This window comes from Strongylocentrotus purpuratus, unplaced genomic scaffold (genome assembly GCF_000002235.5).
Source record: "Strongylocentrotus purpuratus isolate Spur 01 unplaced genomic scaffold, Spur_5.0 spur5_contig_837, whole genome shotgun sequence".
NCBI lineage: Eukaryota > Metazoa > Echinodermata > Echinoidea > Camarodonta > Strongylocentrotidae > Strongylocentrotus > Strongylocentrotus purpuratus.
The window spans coordinates 377,636-397,528 of NW_022145543.1; the positions used below are offsets into that span (position 1 = coordinate 377,636).

Genomic DNA, 19,893 nt, shown 5'->3' on the forward strand with positions numbered 1-19,893 from the left:
CCTTGCCGAAATCCAATAACACCCACTTTTGCTCCATTATTGCCTATTGGATTGACCAGGCCAAGATGATATATCTAATTGATAATGGATTTCTAAGAAGTAATTGGCTCAAACAGGTCAAACTTCCATTTCAAAGCTTGCATTTGAACACCCTGATGAAGAACTGGGCCCTGTTTCATAAAACTTGTTATCAATAACAATTTATAATACCTGTTATAAGCTACTGAAATCATGACATTTGATTGGCTGAGAGCAAATTTTGTTATAGAATGTTTTGATTTGTTATCGATAAAAAGTTTTATGCAAGAGAGTCCTGGACTCCACGCACTTGCAGCATCACTGGGGAATGGTTTAGAAAAACCTTACTATCTTAAATGCTAAAAGTATGCATTTCCAATATTCATTACCCTCATTAGGGCAATTTTTTTTCCTTCTGAAGTCCTCCATACTCAGTTTTTGCACCAAGGATGTTTTATACAGACGAGAACCCTGTAGGAATTAACTTTGAGATCATGGTAGGAAAATACAGTTTTAGACTTTCAAATACCTTACTTCTTTCTTAGATACAATTTTTAACCTCATTTAATGTTGTTGGTGTGTTCCTTTTAAAGTGGAATAATAAAGCAATGCAAATATAAGGTGTTGACTATTACATATATTTTATTTCATAAATCATATAATTCTGACAAACAGACATTCTAAATTCAATATTTAAGAATCTATTTATAAATCATCACTAAAAATAAATACAATGGAGTACATCAAGAATGTGTATACTTGAAAGGAATGTTATTTCATAATTTCTTCACAGTGATGATATTTCATAGTAATCGATTGATATCTTGGAGCTATTTTTAACTTTAAAATTCCTTTAATTTCAATTTTTATTGAATATGTTTTTGGTGTTATAAGATGAACCTGCAGACAATAGTAATCAAGTTATGAGTCACTGATATGGTTGCATTTGACCATCATTACACATACTATTTAAAACACATAATGAATTCCTTCAAAAATACATGTATGAACCTTGACCAGATATTCTCAGAATTGCCTCTTTTTTTCTTCATCATTATTAGGACATGTTTCCTTGACCATTGATGTAACCAAAGGAAACCATTTGTATCAAAGAGATGTATACATTTTTATAACTATTAAATGTGTAAATGCGCATCATTTTACATTTCATGTTTTACTTGTTTTAATTATACACTTAGCACTTAGATATGAAATATAAAATCAAGCTATAAATAGATTTCATCTTAATATACTGCAGGCCTTTATATTTTTGTTGGGGGGGGGGTGTAAATTCTTGTAATTGGAACCTCTTTACATTTTGCAAGTTCCATAGATTGTTGTCTTCCAGCCAAGTCAAAGTTATTTTGGCCGGATAGCACTTAGATTTATGTCAACATAGTGACAGTTGCTACATGTAGGTTATTTACTGAAAATTGCCAGTAGTTGGCAATGTCTGCAGAAGTTGTATGATGTACAAAATTGTTATTGTATTCATACGTTTTTTTCTTCTTCTTTCTGTTGGCATACAGCCAGCTATTATTATGTGTGATGATTAAGTGATTTTTATCAGTCATGAACTGAGACCTGGATGAGAGCATTATTACAAACAGTAAACTTCTAGCTTTCAAAGCATTCTAGAGTTGTGACTTGTGGGGTTTTTTGGTAAAAGAAATGCATTCATATTTGTTGTTTTTTTATACTTCATATTGAAATGATGGATAGATGTATGCAATAAACTTAAACATTTTATTAGTAATCCATGTATCAAGAATATTTATCTGTTATGGTTGTTGGTTTGTTTTCATAACTCTTGTCATTCAAAATGATTATACCAATACCAATTTGGGGAGGGGGGGGGGCCTCTTCCACACAACTTTTGATCGATCACGACATCACAGTGCAAAAATATAATAAAACTAAATCAATGCAAGTCATGTAATTCTGGTTGACTGAAATTCAAACTGGGTTTGATTATTAGAGATGGATTTGACTGCACATACCCAATAGGCCCCATAATACATCGTCAGTTTGCTCATCATTTGAATTTTGATATCATAACATGAAAATTTCCTGAGAGTCAGCCAGTGACAAGGTTCAATAGCTCTTTAGAATCACTTATGAAATGTGCTATTAGTGCGATACGCTTTAATAACTTGAAGACAATTTCTGTATGAATACAACAAGGTAATAAAATTGCCTGTGAGATGATTGTTTTAAAGTTATTGTAATTATAATATTGAATAAATAAACCAAACTTGCGTTTCATATTACATCAGCAACCACACAGTTTTTAAAAATCCACATCAATTAAATAAATAAATGATTAAATATAGAAAATGTTTAGGTACTTACAAAATGCAGCATTATGTTCATTATTGACAAATTTCAATTTTTATAAGAGTTTCCTATATCCAGTGAAACTGAGTAAATTAAACACCTTAATCGGTATGCCTTCAGGGACATATTCAGTACATTATTGTATGGTGCTGTTCAACTACTAAACTAAGCAAAATGTAGCTCAATTTAGGGTTCTATGTTACCAGTTGGAAAGGGGTGAAAGTCCAAATGGAGCAAGTATTTCACTCGCCCAAATCAAAAGATTCTGATTTCATCATTCAAATCCTACAGAAAATAGCATTTTGACATTGTTTTCAACAAGGCTGAAATACAGGCAATTTCATCATAGAGAAGTTAACAACAACAACAACAAAAATACCCACTTCTGCCACGTTAGGTGGACCAAATTTGCTGACTAAGCTTGTAGAACATTAATTTTTGGACCCTTTAAAATAATATTATTGCTGAAGGCTGGCTAAATTGACGTTTGCTGATGAAATTTGGAATGTGGATGTCACACCCCTCTTACGCTTCTGTCGCCACGCCCTTATACCAATGTTGTGTTCATATGCATCCAAATCGAAGATTCTCCGGACTCTATGATGAAATAAGATGATATCCTGTGACGCACCCTCTCTTGAAATTCAGCTGTCCGCATATCATGCACGTCTGCCAAAAGAGAAAAACCAGATATTTTAATCATATTCATTTATTGTCACTACAGTGATTGTAGGCATTAACGAGACGGTAATCCCTCCCCCTACCTCCTTCACGAGAATTATGAATTCCTATATTCAGGCAATTATTATCCCGGCAATTATAAAGGGGGTCATGATCTGATTTTCGTTGCAATTCTTTTTCTCGTACCCCCCCCCCTCTCTCTCTCTCTCTCTCTCTCTCTCTCTCTTTCTCTCTCTCTCTCTCTTTCTCTCTCTCTCTCTGCATTCTATGTGTTATTGCTAAATTCTTTTGATAAAATGAAGGATAAAAAACATTGTAAAAACCTCTGGCCTTTGATATATATATATTTTTTTGTAAACGTTTAAATGCATTATCTACATTAATGTAAGGAATGTGTGTTAGAAGTACTCACCCCCTATTCGAGAGGTTATTGAATCCAGAGAATATGAAGAAAGAAAGAAAATGAATTTTTGTTAAGTTAGCGAAAAAGATTATTTGTTACCTGAAATGAAAAGTAATCATTCACTAGCCACTTTATACCAATTTGAGAAAATAATTGTGCTATCTTTTTCATGAAAATTTTACACTATCCAATTGGAAAGAAATGTTTCGTACCATATAGTATATTTAAATGTATTTTGCTACAAAAATGTACACAGTCATATAGACTCACCATTTCATATTCATATTGTCATTACCCTATCCTGACAGTTAATAGAACAACTCATGTTTAATTAAATAATGCTCATTTGAGTTAGCTTTTCAATTCAGCTTTCTTTTCATCAAAACGTATCTAAATAAGCAATAATATTAAAGTAATATCTCTTCTTAAAGTGTCTATAACCACACAATATTTTTCATAAAGATTCGAAACGGGTAGCATAAACGAGTCGGTTTGTGTTTGAAACTGGAACTTTATAGTTCATGAAAATCACATCTATGTATATTGATTGTCTTGCAGCGTCTTTACTTACCCCCTGCATCCATCCATAGACCAAAGAAAAGGAAAACAAACAATAATCAATGAAGGCAATGTTGATTACATAATGTTTACGATCATACTCAAGAGATCCCAAGTTTGCTCAAAATGGAACAATATTCACAATATTTATGACGTCGCATTTTTTACATTATCAACATATATTTGATTTCGCTTTGAAGGGATATTCATTCTTTGGTGACCTAAAATTGGGAAATTCAAAACAGCTTGTTAAAAAAACAGTACAACTTATCACATATGGCTATATCCATGAAATCTAAACCGTGCTGAAATGATCAATATTGTCTTCATAATTTACAAATTGAAGAAAAAATGCTTGCTTGCACTGCTGTCTTGATCTACATTTTAAAGATCTATTCAATTTTTCTTTCAATCAATCTTTCTTTCTTCGTCTTTCCTTTCTGGCAATCTTGCTCATAGATATAAAACGGATGATTATAAAGTGAAATAAACCATGATACTCACAAATAAGTTCACCTGAATCCACGAAAAGTCGAATAAGGACAAAGAGGAAAAAAGAGGCAGAGTTGAATTCATTTGAACCCAGGTGCGTGGATTGTTCATCTTTTAAAATTCAACGAATTTATTTTATTTTATTCAAGAGTTCATTCCAAAAGCTCTATCCTTTTTAAGCGAAAACCGTAAGGCAAAATAGTGGATGTTTGTGCAGTAGTCAATACGCAATTATGGCAAAATCACAAGTTAAATTTATGATAAGGCTGACTTAAAACACACAAAAGAATGGTCATTAATCAAATCATATACTTCAAAAGAAACGTTAACATAATGATAATGGCAGAGGAGTCGCAACAAGCTTCTTTTATAAGAAGAAAACAAAAGGGGGATGACATGAGATGACATTTGAATGAGACTTTAATCAGGTGACACAAATCTAAGATGTTGTCAATTTGAGGAATTTGGGTCGATAAAAGACTCCGAAGGCTAAATAAAAAATCCGGGCCATCATCTAAGGTCTAATGGGAAGACAAACAAGTGATTTAATCAATACTTACGATCTGCTCAATGTGATGTAGAAAAACAAGCAAGCGTCGACGGAGACAGGTTTGATGTAAACAGGGGTCAAAGAAGCGTGAAAAAGAATAATTAGGGAGAAGTTTAAGCAATACGAAAGCGAAAGAATAGGTAAAAAAATACATAATATTATATTAGAGAACATTGAATATGTGAAAAGCGCCAATTTGAAGACTATATTAATTTCATGATCCTTTAAAACCCTTACTATGAAGTTTATAATTCAATTTTATAAAAAAATCACATCTAAAAGAATACCAATAATATGTGTGCGCGTGTGTGTGTGGGTGTCTATCAATCTCTTATTATATTTTTTCTTATGCTTATCATGGTCTCTCCTTTTTCCAATAGTTTTTGTAGGAGAAAATCCACGGGGGGGGGGGGGGGGGGGGGGGGGGGGGGGGGGGGGGGGTTAAGATTGGTTTGGACGGGGGTGTGCGGCTGAAGCGTCTAATCTTTGGGCAGAAAATGATAACTATTATTAGGGACTTCCATTCAACACGCAAACCATGTTTAAGGTTTTGCGACCATCGGCAAGGATTTCGGATGAAAAAGCGAAATGATTTCAATTATTTTTGCGGGTTTTGCATCTGTGCATGGCTCAGATCAAGGGTACCCTTAGATTGAACACTGGGAAATTGTTTAATTATCCAAAACCATGAGACCCAGACACAAATTAGCATTTTTATATTAGAAAGTACCATTGGGGGAAGCTCCAAACAAGGTTTCAGCTTCATTGAGTTCAAATTAAAGATTTTAGAGCAATTTTGTGATGTAAAAAGGCCTATTTTCAGCACTTTTAATGTTACATTCAAAACATGCACTAATTGGTTACCAGATTTTTTACTAATGGGATGCAAAACTTATGATTTTTTTTTATCTTGATGTAGAATCTATGTAATAATTAACATTTCTGTTGAGTTAATTCCTATTATTTTACTTTCTTATTCTATTTACATGTGATACAAGTTTTGTGATATGTACATAACTTTGGTGTCCTGCAAATTTCAAAACTTACTAACTGAAGAATGGTGTATAAATAATTGATTTATTTACAAGCTTGCAATGTTATAATGTTTAGTTTCACTTTATCTTTGATTTCCAATCAGATCATCTCATTCTGGGTCATGGTTTTAAAAATATTTAGATGTCTGTAAATGGAAAATGTTTGGTGTCCTGCAGTTATGTACAAACCAGTGCACCAGAATATATACAAAAACATATTGTATACTTTCAAAATGACAATGTAATGGTGTATATAGGTGAATGAAGAGCACTGATAACATTGGATTCCGCATTTTAGCTTGTATGTGTTATTTAATCAACAATGAATGTGGACACCGAGTTATGTACGTGACAGTTATGTACGTATTCCATGTTTTGTTTTTCCAATAAGACCACCTATATGTAGTTATTTGTCATGGTAAGGTAGTAAAAAATGTATAAGACATGTACACACATCTGATTTGGTGAGCAGAATATTACAAAATATTGCAGTTTGAACTTTTTCATGTCATGTACATAACTAAGACACCATTATGAAAAGACACCGAGTTATGTACGTTACTACCAATCAAAAATTTGAAATAATTATCATAAATAAATTTATTTATTCCATACAGCATGAATTGCACCCTTCTGTATTTTCATTTAAACAAACATTTATTGAATTTAAGGAACAAGAAGTTAAATATTATTTGAATGTAGAACTACTTACTTTTGGTGTCCACAGTTATGTACGATTACATGTAAGTACAGAAATCTTACATTTCAGTAGTTTACAAACTATTTACACATTGCAAATTATGTTTCATTCAGGAAACACATCATTCCTTCAATTTAAGTTGTTATTAGACTAATGCAAAACCATATCTGACAATAAGGCAAAGAGAAAGCATGCAGAGAATAAGATGTACTGTACATAACTCGGTGTCCACATTTGTTTTGGCCATATTCTAATAACTAAATTGAAAAAAATTGATATGGCAATGGTTTTAAGTTTTGTTTACAGTATGTTTTAACATCTAATGTACTTTGTCAGAAAAATTAAAATTATAAGGGAAATATCAGCATGAAGTGGACACCGAGTTATGTACGTAACATTTTTGATGATGTGATATTTAGCTACTGATTGCAACGTAACGGCGATTTGTTAAGGTCTGATTTTTTAGCTATATGTTGCATAATGTTTGCAGATTACAAAAATAATGTTGCCACAGTCTATAATTGACTTTTAAAATTCACCTCATATGTAACACTTAGGTGCCCTTGATCAGAGCCCTGCACATCTGGAATTTTCACTTTAGTGAGATTATTATCCTGATCATATTATAGTAACCCGTGTTTAAGTTTAAGATCTGAAAAGTGGGGACACTCATAAGGATTTTGCAGCCCAAAATCATACCCGTCCCCATGTTCAGGGATTTTTTGGCAAAAAAGTTGCCTAGAGAAATGAAGAGGAGGACGAGAAAGTATTTAGATGATCCACAAATCTTACCATTACTTTGAATAGAATATAGCACCAACAAAAAACCACATTGACAAATATCAAGTCAAACTCCTAGCTATTTTCACTTGAGCAAGTATAATGATAATGTATTGGATAATATTATAGTAATACCCATATCTAGCCAAATTAGTGGATTGAACATTTGGCTGTAACATTGTGGGTATTAAACTGAATCAGCCTGTCAAATTATATTCGAAGTGTTGCCTTCGTCAACAATGTGGCAAGGGCTAAATATACAGGTCTCAAAGCTGATTAGCTACAAGTATGAAGAGTCAAATACGGTAACCATTTTGAATATTTCCCATTCAAGGTTAAATTTATCTCACATCCTGACAATAGAGGCAATCTACCTAGACAAGTATAGTGGTTATTTATAATGTTTCTATTGGGTGACTTGGTTCGACTCCTCACAATCTCAGCATTCCAGGTAAATTGAATATCAAATATTCAAAAAACAGTTTTATGACACATGCTCATGTGAACATTTTCTCAATGGTCAAAAAGCTACACTAACCAACGTGCTCACTTCCAACCCGAACTGAACATAGTCCTAAACCCAACCCACAACCCAATTGTGACCCCAACCCCAATTCCAAACCTAACCCATTACACACCTGCGACCCTAACTCTCACCGTAAGCCAAACCCCAACTCTTTGAGAAACTAAAGCCTGAAGACATTGCCACTGGAACACGTGTTAGATAATCCTCAGAGTACCAATAACCCATTCAGATGCACTTACTTGAATAAATGTCATATAGACCCTATCAACATCTGGTCTCTCCTCTCTGTCCACCTTGATGCTGACGTAGTGTTCATTCATCAGCTTTCCAATATCAACGTTCTCAAAGGACTCCCTCTCCATTACATGGCACCAGTGACATGTTACCAACTAGAAAATAGACACATTATATGAATTTCAGAGTTACATCAAACAACCTGCTAAAAATTTTAATGTAATAGATTGATTCTTCATTCATCAGTTTTTTAATGTAAACATTATCAGAGAACGAACTCAAACTCTCCACGTCTATCTCTGCCCCCCCCCCCCCCACTCTCTCTCTCTCTCTCTCTCTCTCCATCGCATAATTCATCTCCTGCGGTCTTTAACACTTTCAGGTAAGTTTTCACTGAATTAAAAAAAAGATCTAAAATAATCCTTATACAAGAGTAGATAATTTTAACATTGCATTTTTTTAAATTTCAAAACACGAAGGACTTAATCTCCACAAGAAAACTTTGAAGATATTGCATGAGTAAAATATAAATCAAAATTCTGATCTCCTTCTTGATTACCTGAAAGGAAGATGAGTTTGTTTTCCACTCTAGCTTTATCAAAGGCTTCTTGACCCCAAGGATACCTGAAATATTATAGTATTAATGACTGCTTTGAGAGAAATAGTTGTTTTATTACGCTCAAGGGAAGGTTAGAATTGTGCTATTCCCCGAGGCTTGCCGAGGGGAATAGCCCAATTGTAACCTTCCCGAGAGCGTATGAAAACAACTATTTCTTGAATATTAAAGCAGTCATTAATACTTTTATATGCCGAAAAAAAATAGACTAAAAAATAAAAAATAAAAAATACTTTTTTTTTTTGTCGAAGGTGAGAGTCGAACTCTTGCGTACAATGAATGATGAATCGTACACCAACGCCTTACACCACTCGGCCATCGCGCGCTGTTCACATGCTTGGCAGTTTTGTACGATATATACATTAAAATGGATTGAAACCGGCTTCGGCGTGATGAATGCTTCGCAAAAGCACCCTTCTTTTACTTTTGCAATGCATATTGGCACGAACTTAGATCAAGATCTATCGGCAGATGTTGTTTTTTTGTTTTTGGAAGTTTATTTTCGTCTTCATGTCAACAATGCAAGATAAAATTGTCGGTAAGATCGATCGAGATTCAATTGTATTGAAATTACCGACCAATCCTTCGCACACATACGGTATCCTCGATCGCTCAAACCATTTTTTAACATGTAAACCTATGGGGTAACCATGGAGGCTGACCTATTTTTTTAATAACCATGGTTATTAAAAATATTAAATGTTTTATGCATGGTTACCGGGAATTTTACAGGAACAGTTGAAGTTTATGAATGCAATTCGACCAATCAGATGGCTGGATTTCTTAAGTGAGGTATATAAACATAAATATGTTTTTTTTATGTGTATAAATACTGCATTTTATATTATCCTACACATGTTAAATGCATTTCAAAAGAGTGACTTACAGTCTCTTCTTATGAAAGAAATATTAAATCACAATGTCATAATGGAAAAGAGGCTTTCAACTTTCGGGTAGAAATCGCACTTACCCTTTTGTTTGTGTAGTCACATTTAGAATGAATAAATACAATCATTGTATGGTTTATAAGAAGGAGAGTTCTACTTGATCAGGTCCATGAATAAAAACTTTATTCAAAATAAAAATTACCTGAAGTAGAAGTGCTATGACTCAAAGAGAAATGAATAGATCATATTTATTCAATACCAGTCTATAGAAACACAGAAAATAAAGTATCTAGACCTTTGCACCAAATATGCCATTATTGTGAGATACAAAACAGTCTACCACGAATTGATGTAGAAGTAGAGAGTTATTGACATCTGGATGATAAGAGGTTTCTCTAGCCGTAATTTACTAATGCTAGTCACCTTGCTACAACTGCAAAATTTAACTATACACATGAGTTCATGAAGACTCACCAGTCTACAGGGTTGCTGGCATGTTGTAGCAAGTAGGGTGATTTCTCTTGTGCAAGTCTGTTGTTGCCTGCCTCCATCATGCTACCACTGGCTTGGCTGTCACTACCGCTAGAGGCCATCCTAGCTTGCAATAGTCTGACAAAAGGAAGAAAAGAAAGTGATGATGTACGTAGTTGTCACTTATTTACAATGCATGAGCTGAACTGGAGATAGACCAACTCACTTAGATCTAGGGTTGTCGTTGCTCCGAACATAACCATTGAGAGTCTTGTTTAAAACCTCTTCAAGTCACAATGGTTTCTTGGGTGTCAATAAATAAATGAATGAATAAAATGAAGAATCCACAATTGTAACCACTCATAAGGAGTCTTGCTGACAATTATTTACTTGCTCCATTGTCAAAAAAAAATGTATCTGTGAACATTTTATCATGTTTAACCATTATAAAACAGGTGAAATTTAACTGTTTTAAATATCTAACATCATCATATTCACATATTACATGAACATCACATCACGTTTGTCCCCCTCAATACTTGTGTGACCATATAGTAATGACATTACCAAATCTTACATGGGCCTTGTTCTTGGTGCTGTACACCAAGTATTGTGTATTATCTTTGGTAGATGTGAATAGCCTTGATATCCTAATTGTGTCTCTGTAGTATGTAGAATAGCATCTTTGTTGTGCTTAATTCCTGTTGCTGCACTTGTTTCCAAGCTAGTACAAAGCAGAAGCATTGGGCTTGGATTTTCTTTATAATACTAATTTCATTCTGAAAACAATGAATGAATGTGTCAGCATCGAGTTTTCAATATTTATGATTATATTTTATCATAGTCAAAATAAGTTAGGTAGTAGGCCTACCTTTATAGAATTATAGGAATAGGAATAGTTGTAGTTATAATTCATATTCATGAATGTGTCACTGCACCTTTTACCAGATTTAACAATCACTCTCGACTTCGAGTATCACTACTGTCTCCTAAAACAATGTCACCACCACATAAATCACCCTTTAATCACCATTTCCAATGAAATTACCCAATCTTACATAGGTCTTGCTCTGCTGGGTGCTGTTAACCAAGTCTTGTGTGCTGTCTTTGGTAGATGTGGATAGAGTCTGGCTACCATTATCCCCCGTCCAACCAGCGTTCTCAACATCAGATGGGTAAAGTAGCCGCATCACTTGAATAAGCTGGAAAAAATAAATAGATTGAATGTTGTATACGCCAATATTTTTGCGGATTAACGGTTCAAGGACAAATCTGTGAGTTGTTAAATTTGCTATAAGCCACAACCACTACCAATTATATACTTTTCAATAATCATAATTATTTTTCCGTGGATCATGAACTCATAACCGAGTATCATAATATAACAATTATTTTGGCCCAGTCTTGGTAAAGTAACAAGCACTGTACGTGTACACAGAAGGATTTATATATGGACTACAAAAACATGTGGCACAAAAATCAGGCATTTTTAAGCTGATACTTGTCATATTTAGAATATGAAGGCATTTCAAGAGCCATGCTTTTCAGGGAACATTTTTTCTTTGATGTTCTTCCACACTTGCATAATAATAACAATGATTATGATATTGCTCACAAATGTTCACCTCTTCCCAGAATCCCAGAACTCAAGTCAACCTTCTCTTTAGATTAAGAATAAACGTCTACGCATTACTACCCATCATAATCTTTAAACTGGTATTAAATGCTTCAAGATTCATCTAACATTATTACATTTCGATACAAACTGGCTGCCAATGCTAAAGTCTATATTTCATCAAAGTCACCAGACCTAGTAAGACCTAGGCTATACATTAAAAACACAACGTGCACATGAACACGCGGGACAAGGATTAAAAAAATGGTCGCATTACAGATCATAGAACATCATATTCACGCCTAATTTACGTTAATGGAATATACCAGTATTCATATCAAACTTATTTCAGAAACTTCTATACCTGATCAAGATTAACACTTTACTATATAAAGTATAAATGTCAATTAATGAATGAAAAGTGTGATTTTCAAAAAATAAACAAACCAAGCAAATATGCCCGACCCGTCCTAGTCTTGTGTTCAGCTATCTTTAATTGATTCCTAATGGTTATTTGGCTGTAATCATTCATAGAAACGACAAAAAATAAAATAATAAAATAACAATGATACTTTAAAATTTTTAATGCAAATTCTATTGATATTAAGAAGAAATTCATCGACAGTTTAATTTATACCAATTAAAACATTGAAAAAAGACTAGCTAAAATCGCCGCGTGATAAATCAAAACAAACCACAGTCAGTCTTTGGCAAAGAAGGTAAATTTCATCTAGATTTCTATTTCTAATGCATGTTTCATACAAAAGATGTAGTTTTCAGAAAGAGAAATGTGAATTAATCTAATACATGGCCTGGTATATACACTATGAACATGACTGACAATGAGAGCGGACAAAATATACAGTTCCTCAGGTATACAAAGGAACATCCCTTCACAGCTATTATGTAAAAAGGTGAATATGCATGTGACACCTGTTCTACACATTTTTACATAATAGCAGTAAGGGATGTTCCTTTGTCTACCTGAGGAACTGTATATTTTGTCCGCTCTCATTGTCAGTCATGTTCATAGTGATAATATGTTAATTTTGTGCAGGCTTCGTCTCGTAACCTCACCACAACACGCATTCACGCGAGATTATACTGAAAATTGGATGAGATCCCCCGCCCAAGCTGCCTGCGTCTCGCGTCGACATGAGACTCTCCTTGTCTTGGACTTTGGCCTTGGCCTTGGCCTGGCCTGGTTGAGCTCGGCTCGGGGGTGGGGTGGGGGGGGGGGGGGTACTGCAAACAAAATGGTTGATATGCTTTGCTAACATCTCATATCATATGATGTCATACCTTGGAAGTACAAGTAGGCATAAAGTTGTACAAAACTTATTTGCCCTGGCCGGCCTTGCATGGCCATGGCTTACGTTAGACCGAATTTTCAGTCTCTTTCGTTCGTTAGCCTCTTATTGGGGTAGGGTCGGCTCGAGAGGCTTAGGTGTTTGCTAATAATCTGATCTTCTTTTCTTTTATTATTTATTGTCTTCTTGGTCATCTGCAACAAAGTACAAGAAACCTAGGCCTAGCTGATGAACATGATCAGATGAACTGCTGAAGCTGAAGGAGGCAGATGTAACACAAAGTTTACGAAGAAGAAGAAGAATTTAATCAATTGTTACAGTATTTGTCTAACTCTAAGTCTGACTCTAAATAAATAATTAACAAGCTAGTGCCGAGGAGCTAGGGGTCTGTATATATAAAATCACAATCCTACCTCCTTAAATTATATACCGGTATGGTACACATTGCTTGTGCATCGTGCTGAAGGCTGAAGCTGGCGAGTCTGGCCAGGCCCAGGCAAGGCTAGGGGTCAGTCATAATTGTTATTTTTATAATAGTTTTTGTTGGCTGGATTAGAACTTTGATACAAAAAACTTCTTTTGGATTTTCTATAGAATTTTTGTTAAAACAATGACTTTGTATTTTGTCCTCTGAAATATTCCAACACTGCATTACCTTTTCTGTAACGATGTCTACAGATCGATTCTTGGGCCAGCCGATTGATCAAGGAGTTACCATCATGAGCGTTCCAAACAAACTCTTGACCCTTGTGCTGATCCATCAGAATACCCGGCTCCTGCTTGGGATGAAGAAACGAGGGTTTGGTGTCGGGAGATGGAGCGGCTTTGGTGGGAAGGTGCAACCAGGGGAGACCATCTTGGAGGCAGCAGAGAGGTAAGTATTGTAGCTTTAATGGTTCAGTAGCTTTATCGTGAACCTTTTAAACTTTTTGTAATTTGTAGTCAACTCTTGACTTGTAAAGATTCTGTACTTCTTAAGAGAATGTAATACATTAATCCTCCCAATAATTTAAGCATTTTTCTCATGGATACTTACGGATTCTTCTGAATTCAGGCTTAATTAAGCCGCCATGTTCAGTTCCAAATTCCTTCTTCACGTTAAATTAGCTGGATCATGAAAGGGTAGGTTGGTGTCGAAATTGGACTTTGCAAGTTCACTTCTCCAGTATTTGTTAAGACCAATTTCAAAACTGTAGACACTGGGTGCAATTACTTTGTTAGAGTGGTCCGACCCGGCAAATATAATATAAAAACTACAGGGGTTACTCCCCCCCCCCCCCCCCCCCCCCCTCCTTGTTACCAAGTACGACCCTCAGGGAGGACTTGAGGCCGTCTGTCCCCTGGTTGCTTATTTACAAGCATATGTATGCTTTCTTGGCAGTCGGGTAAAACAAACATATTACCAACCAAGATCAAAGGAATAAGAATTTTGAACACACTGAACAAAGATTCTTTGAAACTCCATGTTCCTCTTAAACGTTTTATATTTGTATTAAATTGAAACTAGGTATTTATTTTTCTTGCAACTGTTCCAAAAAGTTGGCAACCTTTTTTATTAGATTCTTTAGTATTTGCTGAACCACACTTTAGAAATATTGTGTCTTTTCAGAGAATTGCTTGAAGAAAGCTGTGTCAAAGCACCAGACATAAAGCACATTGGACGCATAGACTTTGAGTTTGTCGGTGAACCACAGATCATGGAAGTACATTACTTCAAAGCAACTGTGTTTGAAGGAGAGCCAGCTGAAACAGAGGGTATGTCATACTTTGACCTTCTAGGATGTTTGTCAAATTTAGGTAACCTGTAAATAGCTGAATTTGTGTTTTTCCTGGGGGGGGGGGGTATCATTTTTTTTTAATTCCTTATTTTTGTGCTCATTGCTATGTTTCTTCTCATTTATTTCAGGTGTTATACTCTGTGTGATTGTGAGCAAGATTTTCACATCCTTAAAATATTGAAATGAATGAACTCTTATGACCCATGTAATGTTTATATATCAATAAGGGAAGGGGTCTCATCATGGGCATCCTTTCACCTCCCCCTCAAATGCCAGAGAGAACAAAAACAGTCTCTTAGGGCAAGAGATAACCACTGGGCACTGAATAAGCTCTGCATATTTTGACAATGTTCTGTCACATTGTGATCGTTATTGTTTTATTTGACTTCACAAGCCCCTCTCTTTATAAATGTGACCATGAATCCTGTACATCTGCATCATTGAGTACCAAAGTTGGATTGATGTATAAATAACATTTCAGTATTTTACCACATTTTATTTATCGACAGAGATGAGGCCGCAGTGGTTTGACATAGATTCCATTCCCTACGATAGGATGTGGTCTGATTATGTCCGATGGTTCCCATTAATGCTAAAGGGGTCGAAGTTCAAAGGTTATTTCAAGTTTGAAGGCATGGACAAATACCGGGATTACAACCTAGAAGAGCTGGACCAAAGTACTGAGATACAAAGGTAGGATACGTTTCCAATGACCTAAATCAATGAAATAAAGCAGCTATGAACAAAATATTGAGAAAAGAAAGTTGCATTTGGGTCTGAAATGTAAACTTTCTAAGGTAGAAACCTGTCTGATTGTGGTTCCAAGTGGCTGAAATTCCAAACAAAAATTGAAGATGCATAGTTTGTGTTGGTCTCCCAGTCAGAGCTAAAAAATGATACTGGATGATGCTTCTAATTATGTAGTGTAGAATTTGTGTGACCCACTAGGACATGACACATTTTGACAGTCCTTATCTATCATAAGTAGTTTAAAAAGCATTTTTCCAAATTAATCTTTTAACTTTAATCATTCTAAATAAAAAGGTAATGTAAAAAAAAGAAAAGCTATGATATCATGATTACTTGCATGAAGGTTTCTCCAGGAATGTCAAAATCAGCAAGGAACCAGAATGCCACCACAAAGCCCATGGTCTGAAAATCTTATCTGTATACAAACAAGAAATACTGTCACATGCTTAATCACCAATCGCTTTTGATTGTCTGTCTCTTCTTTTCCACATTGTAGCTCATATGACCCAACTCTTCCCTCTGAGGTGGACTAAGAACTGAAATACATTCCTCAACAGGGTGAGCAGACTAATGGATTGTCATCAGCTGAAAGGCAATCTGTATTTATAAATGCACTCTACATCATTGATTTTGTTTCATAGTCAAAGTGTTCTTTTCTCTCTTCTCATTTTGCCTGAGAACTAATATATTCTCACTTGTGCTGCATTCCAATGATAATGATTATCTGTGATGAAGGAAAATTGCACCGATAGTAACACTTACATACTGACTCTGTCTCAAGGTTACCCATCCTCAAACTTTTCGTGTTCTAATATCACTTCTTCAATTTTTTAATATTTATGTACAGTAGGGTATGGTATCCTGCAACAGTTTTCAAAACTTTTTTTGTGTTTTGCCCATGTTGAAATTTATTGCAAAGGATCACAGTAATTTAACGCATAACTCCAAACCAAGTCTGCAGCTTTTTACCAGTATATACTTCTTAAATTTCTTTACTCTGTTACAGAAGAGCTTAGACAGGATTTATTTGATTTATTTCAGACTTTTTCCACACTCGCAGTTGGTGTCTGTGTCGTCAGTGTATCCCCATTTTTGCATGTTGTAGTTACATCGCCCCACCCCTGTGCGAAGCCTATTGAGGGACTTCCACGTCTTCCAGTCACATGTATGGCCAGGGGGCAGCTGTTCCTTGATCAGGATTGGTAGCTTTTCGTGATGGTAGTTTTCACGACGTTTCTCTTCCCACAAGATCACTCTGGTTGAATGAGGAGGTTGTGACACTGGCTGGACTGTATGAAGGAAGCTCTTCCTTGACTTCAGGCGGGTAGGGGCCGGTTGATGCGAGTACAGGGGATGGCGGGTGTCCTCAACTTGTCTGCTGCGTTCAGTCCTACTTGCAACTTTTATGCGGACATCGGATGGAGCAATGCCGGCCAGGGTGTGCAAGAATACGGTCTATGGAGAACACGGATATGTGCCACATTGATAACTACTTAGAGATCCCCTCCTGTCTCCTGCAGACCAGTTTTCTTCTTCACATTCTTCCTAATGTTCTACATCTTTTCGCTGGCATGCTTATTGAAGAGAGCCTCAGTACACCCTGGAAATGAAGCTCTAACAAAGTCTCGAATGGCTTTAACTTTTGCTGCTGGAAGGGCTGGCCTCTGTGTTTCGGCTTCCTTGTGCAAGTTGCATTTGGTTCCTAATAGGGAATGTGCAACCGGCACTTCCTTCCCGAACACCTTCAGCATTATGTCATTAACCATGGCGCTCGGATTGCTAGAAGCAAGGACGGCAACCTCATCCTTGCTAATCAAAGAGTCTCCAGATTATGTGTTCAGGTCTTTCTGTAATGTGACAAATGCCTGAGGTTCTCCACTACATTTGGGCTTCAATGGGATGGGGCTTGGGCAAGGACTGGCCCCTGGGATGGGGCTGTGGCTGGCACTCGGGATGGGGCTTAATGAGCTAGCACTGGGCCTGGGGCTGGGGCTAGAGCTTCTAACTGCCTGAAGTAAAGTAGGCAACTCTTTTATGATGGCAATAGAGCACCTGAGTGCTTTGTTTTCCTCCTCTAAGCTCTTGTGGCTGCTGAGGCCACATGTAGGCTCCACCCTGGGCTCAGCCGATTTCTTTTTCTCCATGAGCCGCTCCATGATGCTCTCCGCATTTGCCTTTTCTTTGGCAGCTATCGTCTTTTCCTTCTCCTAGTCTATCTTTTGGGGGCTGGGCCCTCATCATATTCCTCTTCTGAGGAATCGGAAGCAAGCCTTGTGCTCCTTATCGTGGCTCTTATTCCTCTCCCGAGAGGACTGTGTGTTGTTTTAATATCTTTTCCAAAGAGTGCTGTCTCCAACCAACAGAACAGTGGTCGGGTAACTTGTCAGTGGCACTGTAGCTGCTTGTCCTTTCTTCTTCTTAATCTTATTGACATTGTTGGTGTTGCAGTAGGTGACGTCCTTGTCATCTTTGAAGTTGAATGCATCGTTCTTCAGTTTGTGTCGCGCATCTTTTGGAAATTCAAGGAATTGCGTCTCCACTATGTCAACTCCTAATTCCTTGCCGAAATCTAATAACACCCACTTTTGCTCCATTATTGCCTATTGGATTGACCAGACCAAGATGATATAGCTAATTAATAATGGATTTCTAAGAAGTAAGATGACTCAAACGGGTCAAACTTCCATTTCAAAGCTTACATTTGAACACCCCGATGAAGAACTGGGCCCTGTTTCATAAAACTTGTTATCAATAACAATTTATAATACCTGTTATAAGCTACTGAAATCATGACATTTGATTGGCTGAGAGCAAATTTTGTTATAGAATGTTTTGATTTGTTATCGATAACAAGTTTGATGCAAGAGAGTCCTGGACTCCACGCAGTTGCAGCATCACTGCTATGGGGAATGGTTTAGAAAAACCTTACTATCTTAAATGCTAAAAGTATGCATTTCCAATATTCATTACCCTCATTAGGGCAATTTTTTCCTTCTGAAGTCCTCCATACTCAGTTTTTGCACCAAGGATGTTTTATACAGGTAAGAATCCTGTATCAACTTTGAGATCATGGAAAGGAAATTGCAGATTTTGACTTTCAAATACCTTACTTCTTTCTTAGATACAATTTTTAACTGCATTTAATGTTTTTGTTATGTTCCTTTTAAAGTGGAATAATGAAGCAATGCAAATATAAGGTGTTGATGACTATTACATATATTTTATTTCATAAATCATATAATTCTGACGGACATTTACATTCTAAATTCAATATATAAAGCTCCACTGCATAGCTACTTGCACCCTCTATACAGCCGACAATGCCTAAGCGGTACTCGTTGATCCCCACGATGCCCTTTTTCTAATGTTAATTAAGAGCTGATTTGATGAAATAGCCACCTGCCAGTGACCCTGCAGGGAGGTCTTATCTTTCCATGCCAAACTAGTGCAGAGGGGTTTTAACAGTCAGTGTATTTATAAATCATCACCAAAATAAATACAATGGTGTACATCAAGAATGTGTGTAAACTTGAAAGAAACATTATTTCATAGTTTCTGCACAATGATGATATTTCATAGTAATTGATTGATATCTTGGAGCTATTTTTAACTTTAATATTCCTTTAATTTCAATGTTATTGAATATGTCTTTGGTGTTATAAGATAAACCTGCAGACAATATTAGTCAAGTTATGAGTCAGTGATATGGTTGCATTTGACCATCATTACACATACTATTTAAAACACATAATGAATTCCTTCAAAAATACATGTATGTATGAACCTTGACCAGATATTCTCAGAATTACCTCTTTTTTTCTTCATCATTATTAGGACATGTTTCCTTGACCATTGATGTAGTAACCAAAGGAAACCATTTGTATCAAAGAGATGTATACATTTTTATAACTATTAAATGTGTAAATGCGCATCATTTTACATTTCATGTTTTACTCGTTTTAATTATACACTTAGCACTTAGATAATGACAAATAAAATCAAGCTATAAACAGATTTTTATCTCACTACACTGTAGGCCTTTATATTTTTGTTGGGGGGGGGGAGGATAAATTCTTGTAATTGGAACCTCTTTACATTTTGCAAGTTGCATAGATTGTTGTCTTCCAGCCAAGTCAAAGTTATTTTGGCCGGA

The 19,893-nt window shown here is 35.8% G+C and overlaps 2 protein-coding genes across 3 annotated transcripts; one reads left to right on the top strand and one right to left on the bottom strand.

Moving 5' to 3' along the window:
• Window positions 1–8,315: 8,315 nt before the first annotated feature.
• On the bottom strand, window positions 8,316–12,374 carry LOC115924097 (spermatogenesis-associated protein 20-like). Its single transcript, XM_030985862.1, has 5 exons — window positions 12,350–12,374; window positions 11,346–11,489; window positions 10,291–10,425; window positions 8,873–8,937; window positions 8,316–8,468 (listed from the first exon to the last, which is right to left on the bottom strand). Exons 2-5 carry the CDS (start codon window positions 11,453–11,455, stop codon window positions 8,422–8,424), a joined length of 357 nt encoding a protein of 118 aa, XP_030841722.1. The 5' UTR covers window positions 11,456–11,489; window positions 12,350–12,374; the 3' UTR covers window positions 8,316–8,421.
• Window positions 12,375–12,555: 181 nt separating this feature from the next.
• On the top strand, window positions 12,556–19,754 carry LOC115924232 (7,8-dihydro-8-oxoguanine triphosphatase-like). 2 transcript variants are annotated; one of them, XM_030986209.1, is made up of 6 exons: window positions 12,556–12,621; window positions 13,891–14,086; window positions 14,822–14,967; window positions 15,500–15,683; window positions 16,237–16,298; window positions 16,782–19,754. In XM_030986209.1, the coding sequence occupies exons 2-5, from the start codon at window positions 13,932–13,934 to the stop codon at window positions 16,271–16,273; spliced, it is 522 nt and encodes a 173-aa protein (XP_030842069.1). In that variant the 5' UTR covers window positions 12,556–12,621; window positions 13,891–13,931; the 3' UTR covers window positions 16,274–16,298; window positions 16,782–19,754. The 2 variants fall into 2 exon arrangements, with proteins under 2 accessions (XP_030842069.1, XP_030842061.1); XM_030986201.1 differs by having other exon boundaries at window positions 16,237–19,754.
• Window positions 19,755–19,893: the final 139 nt, after the last annotated feature.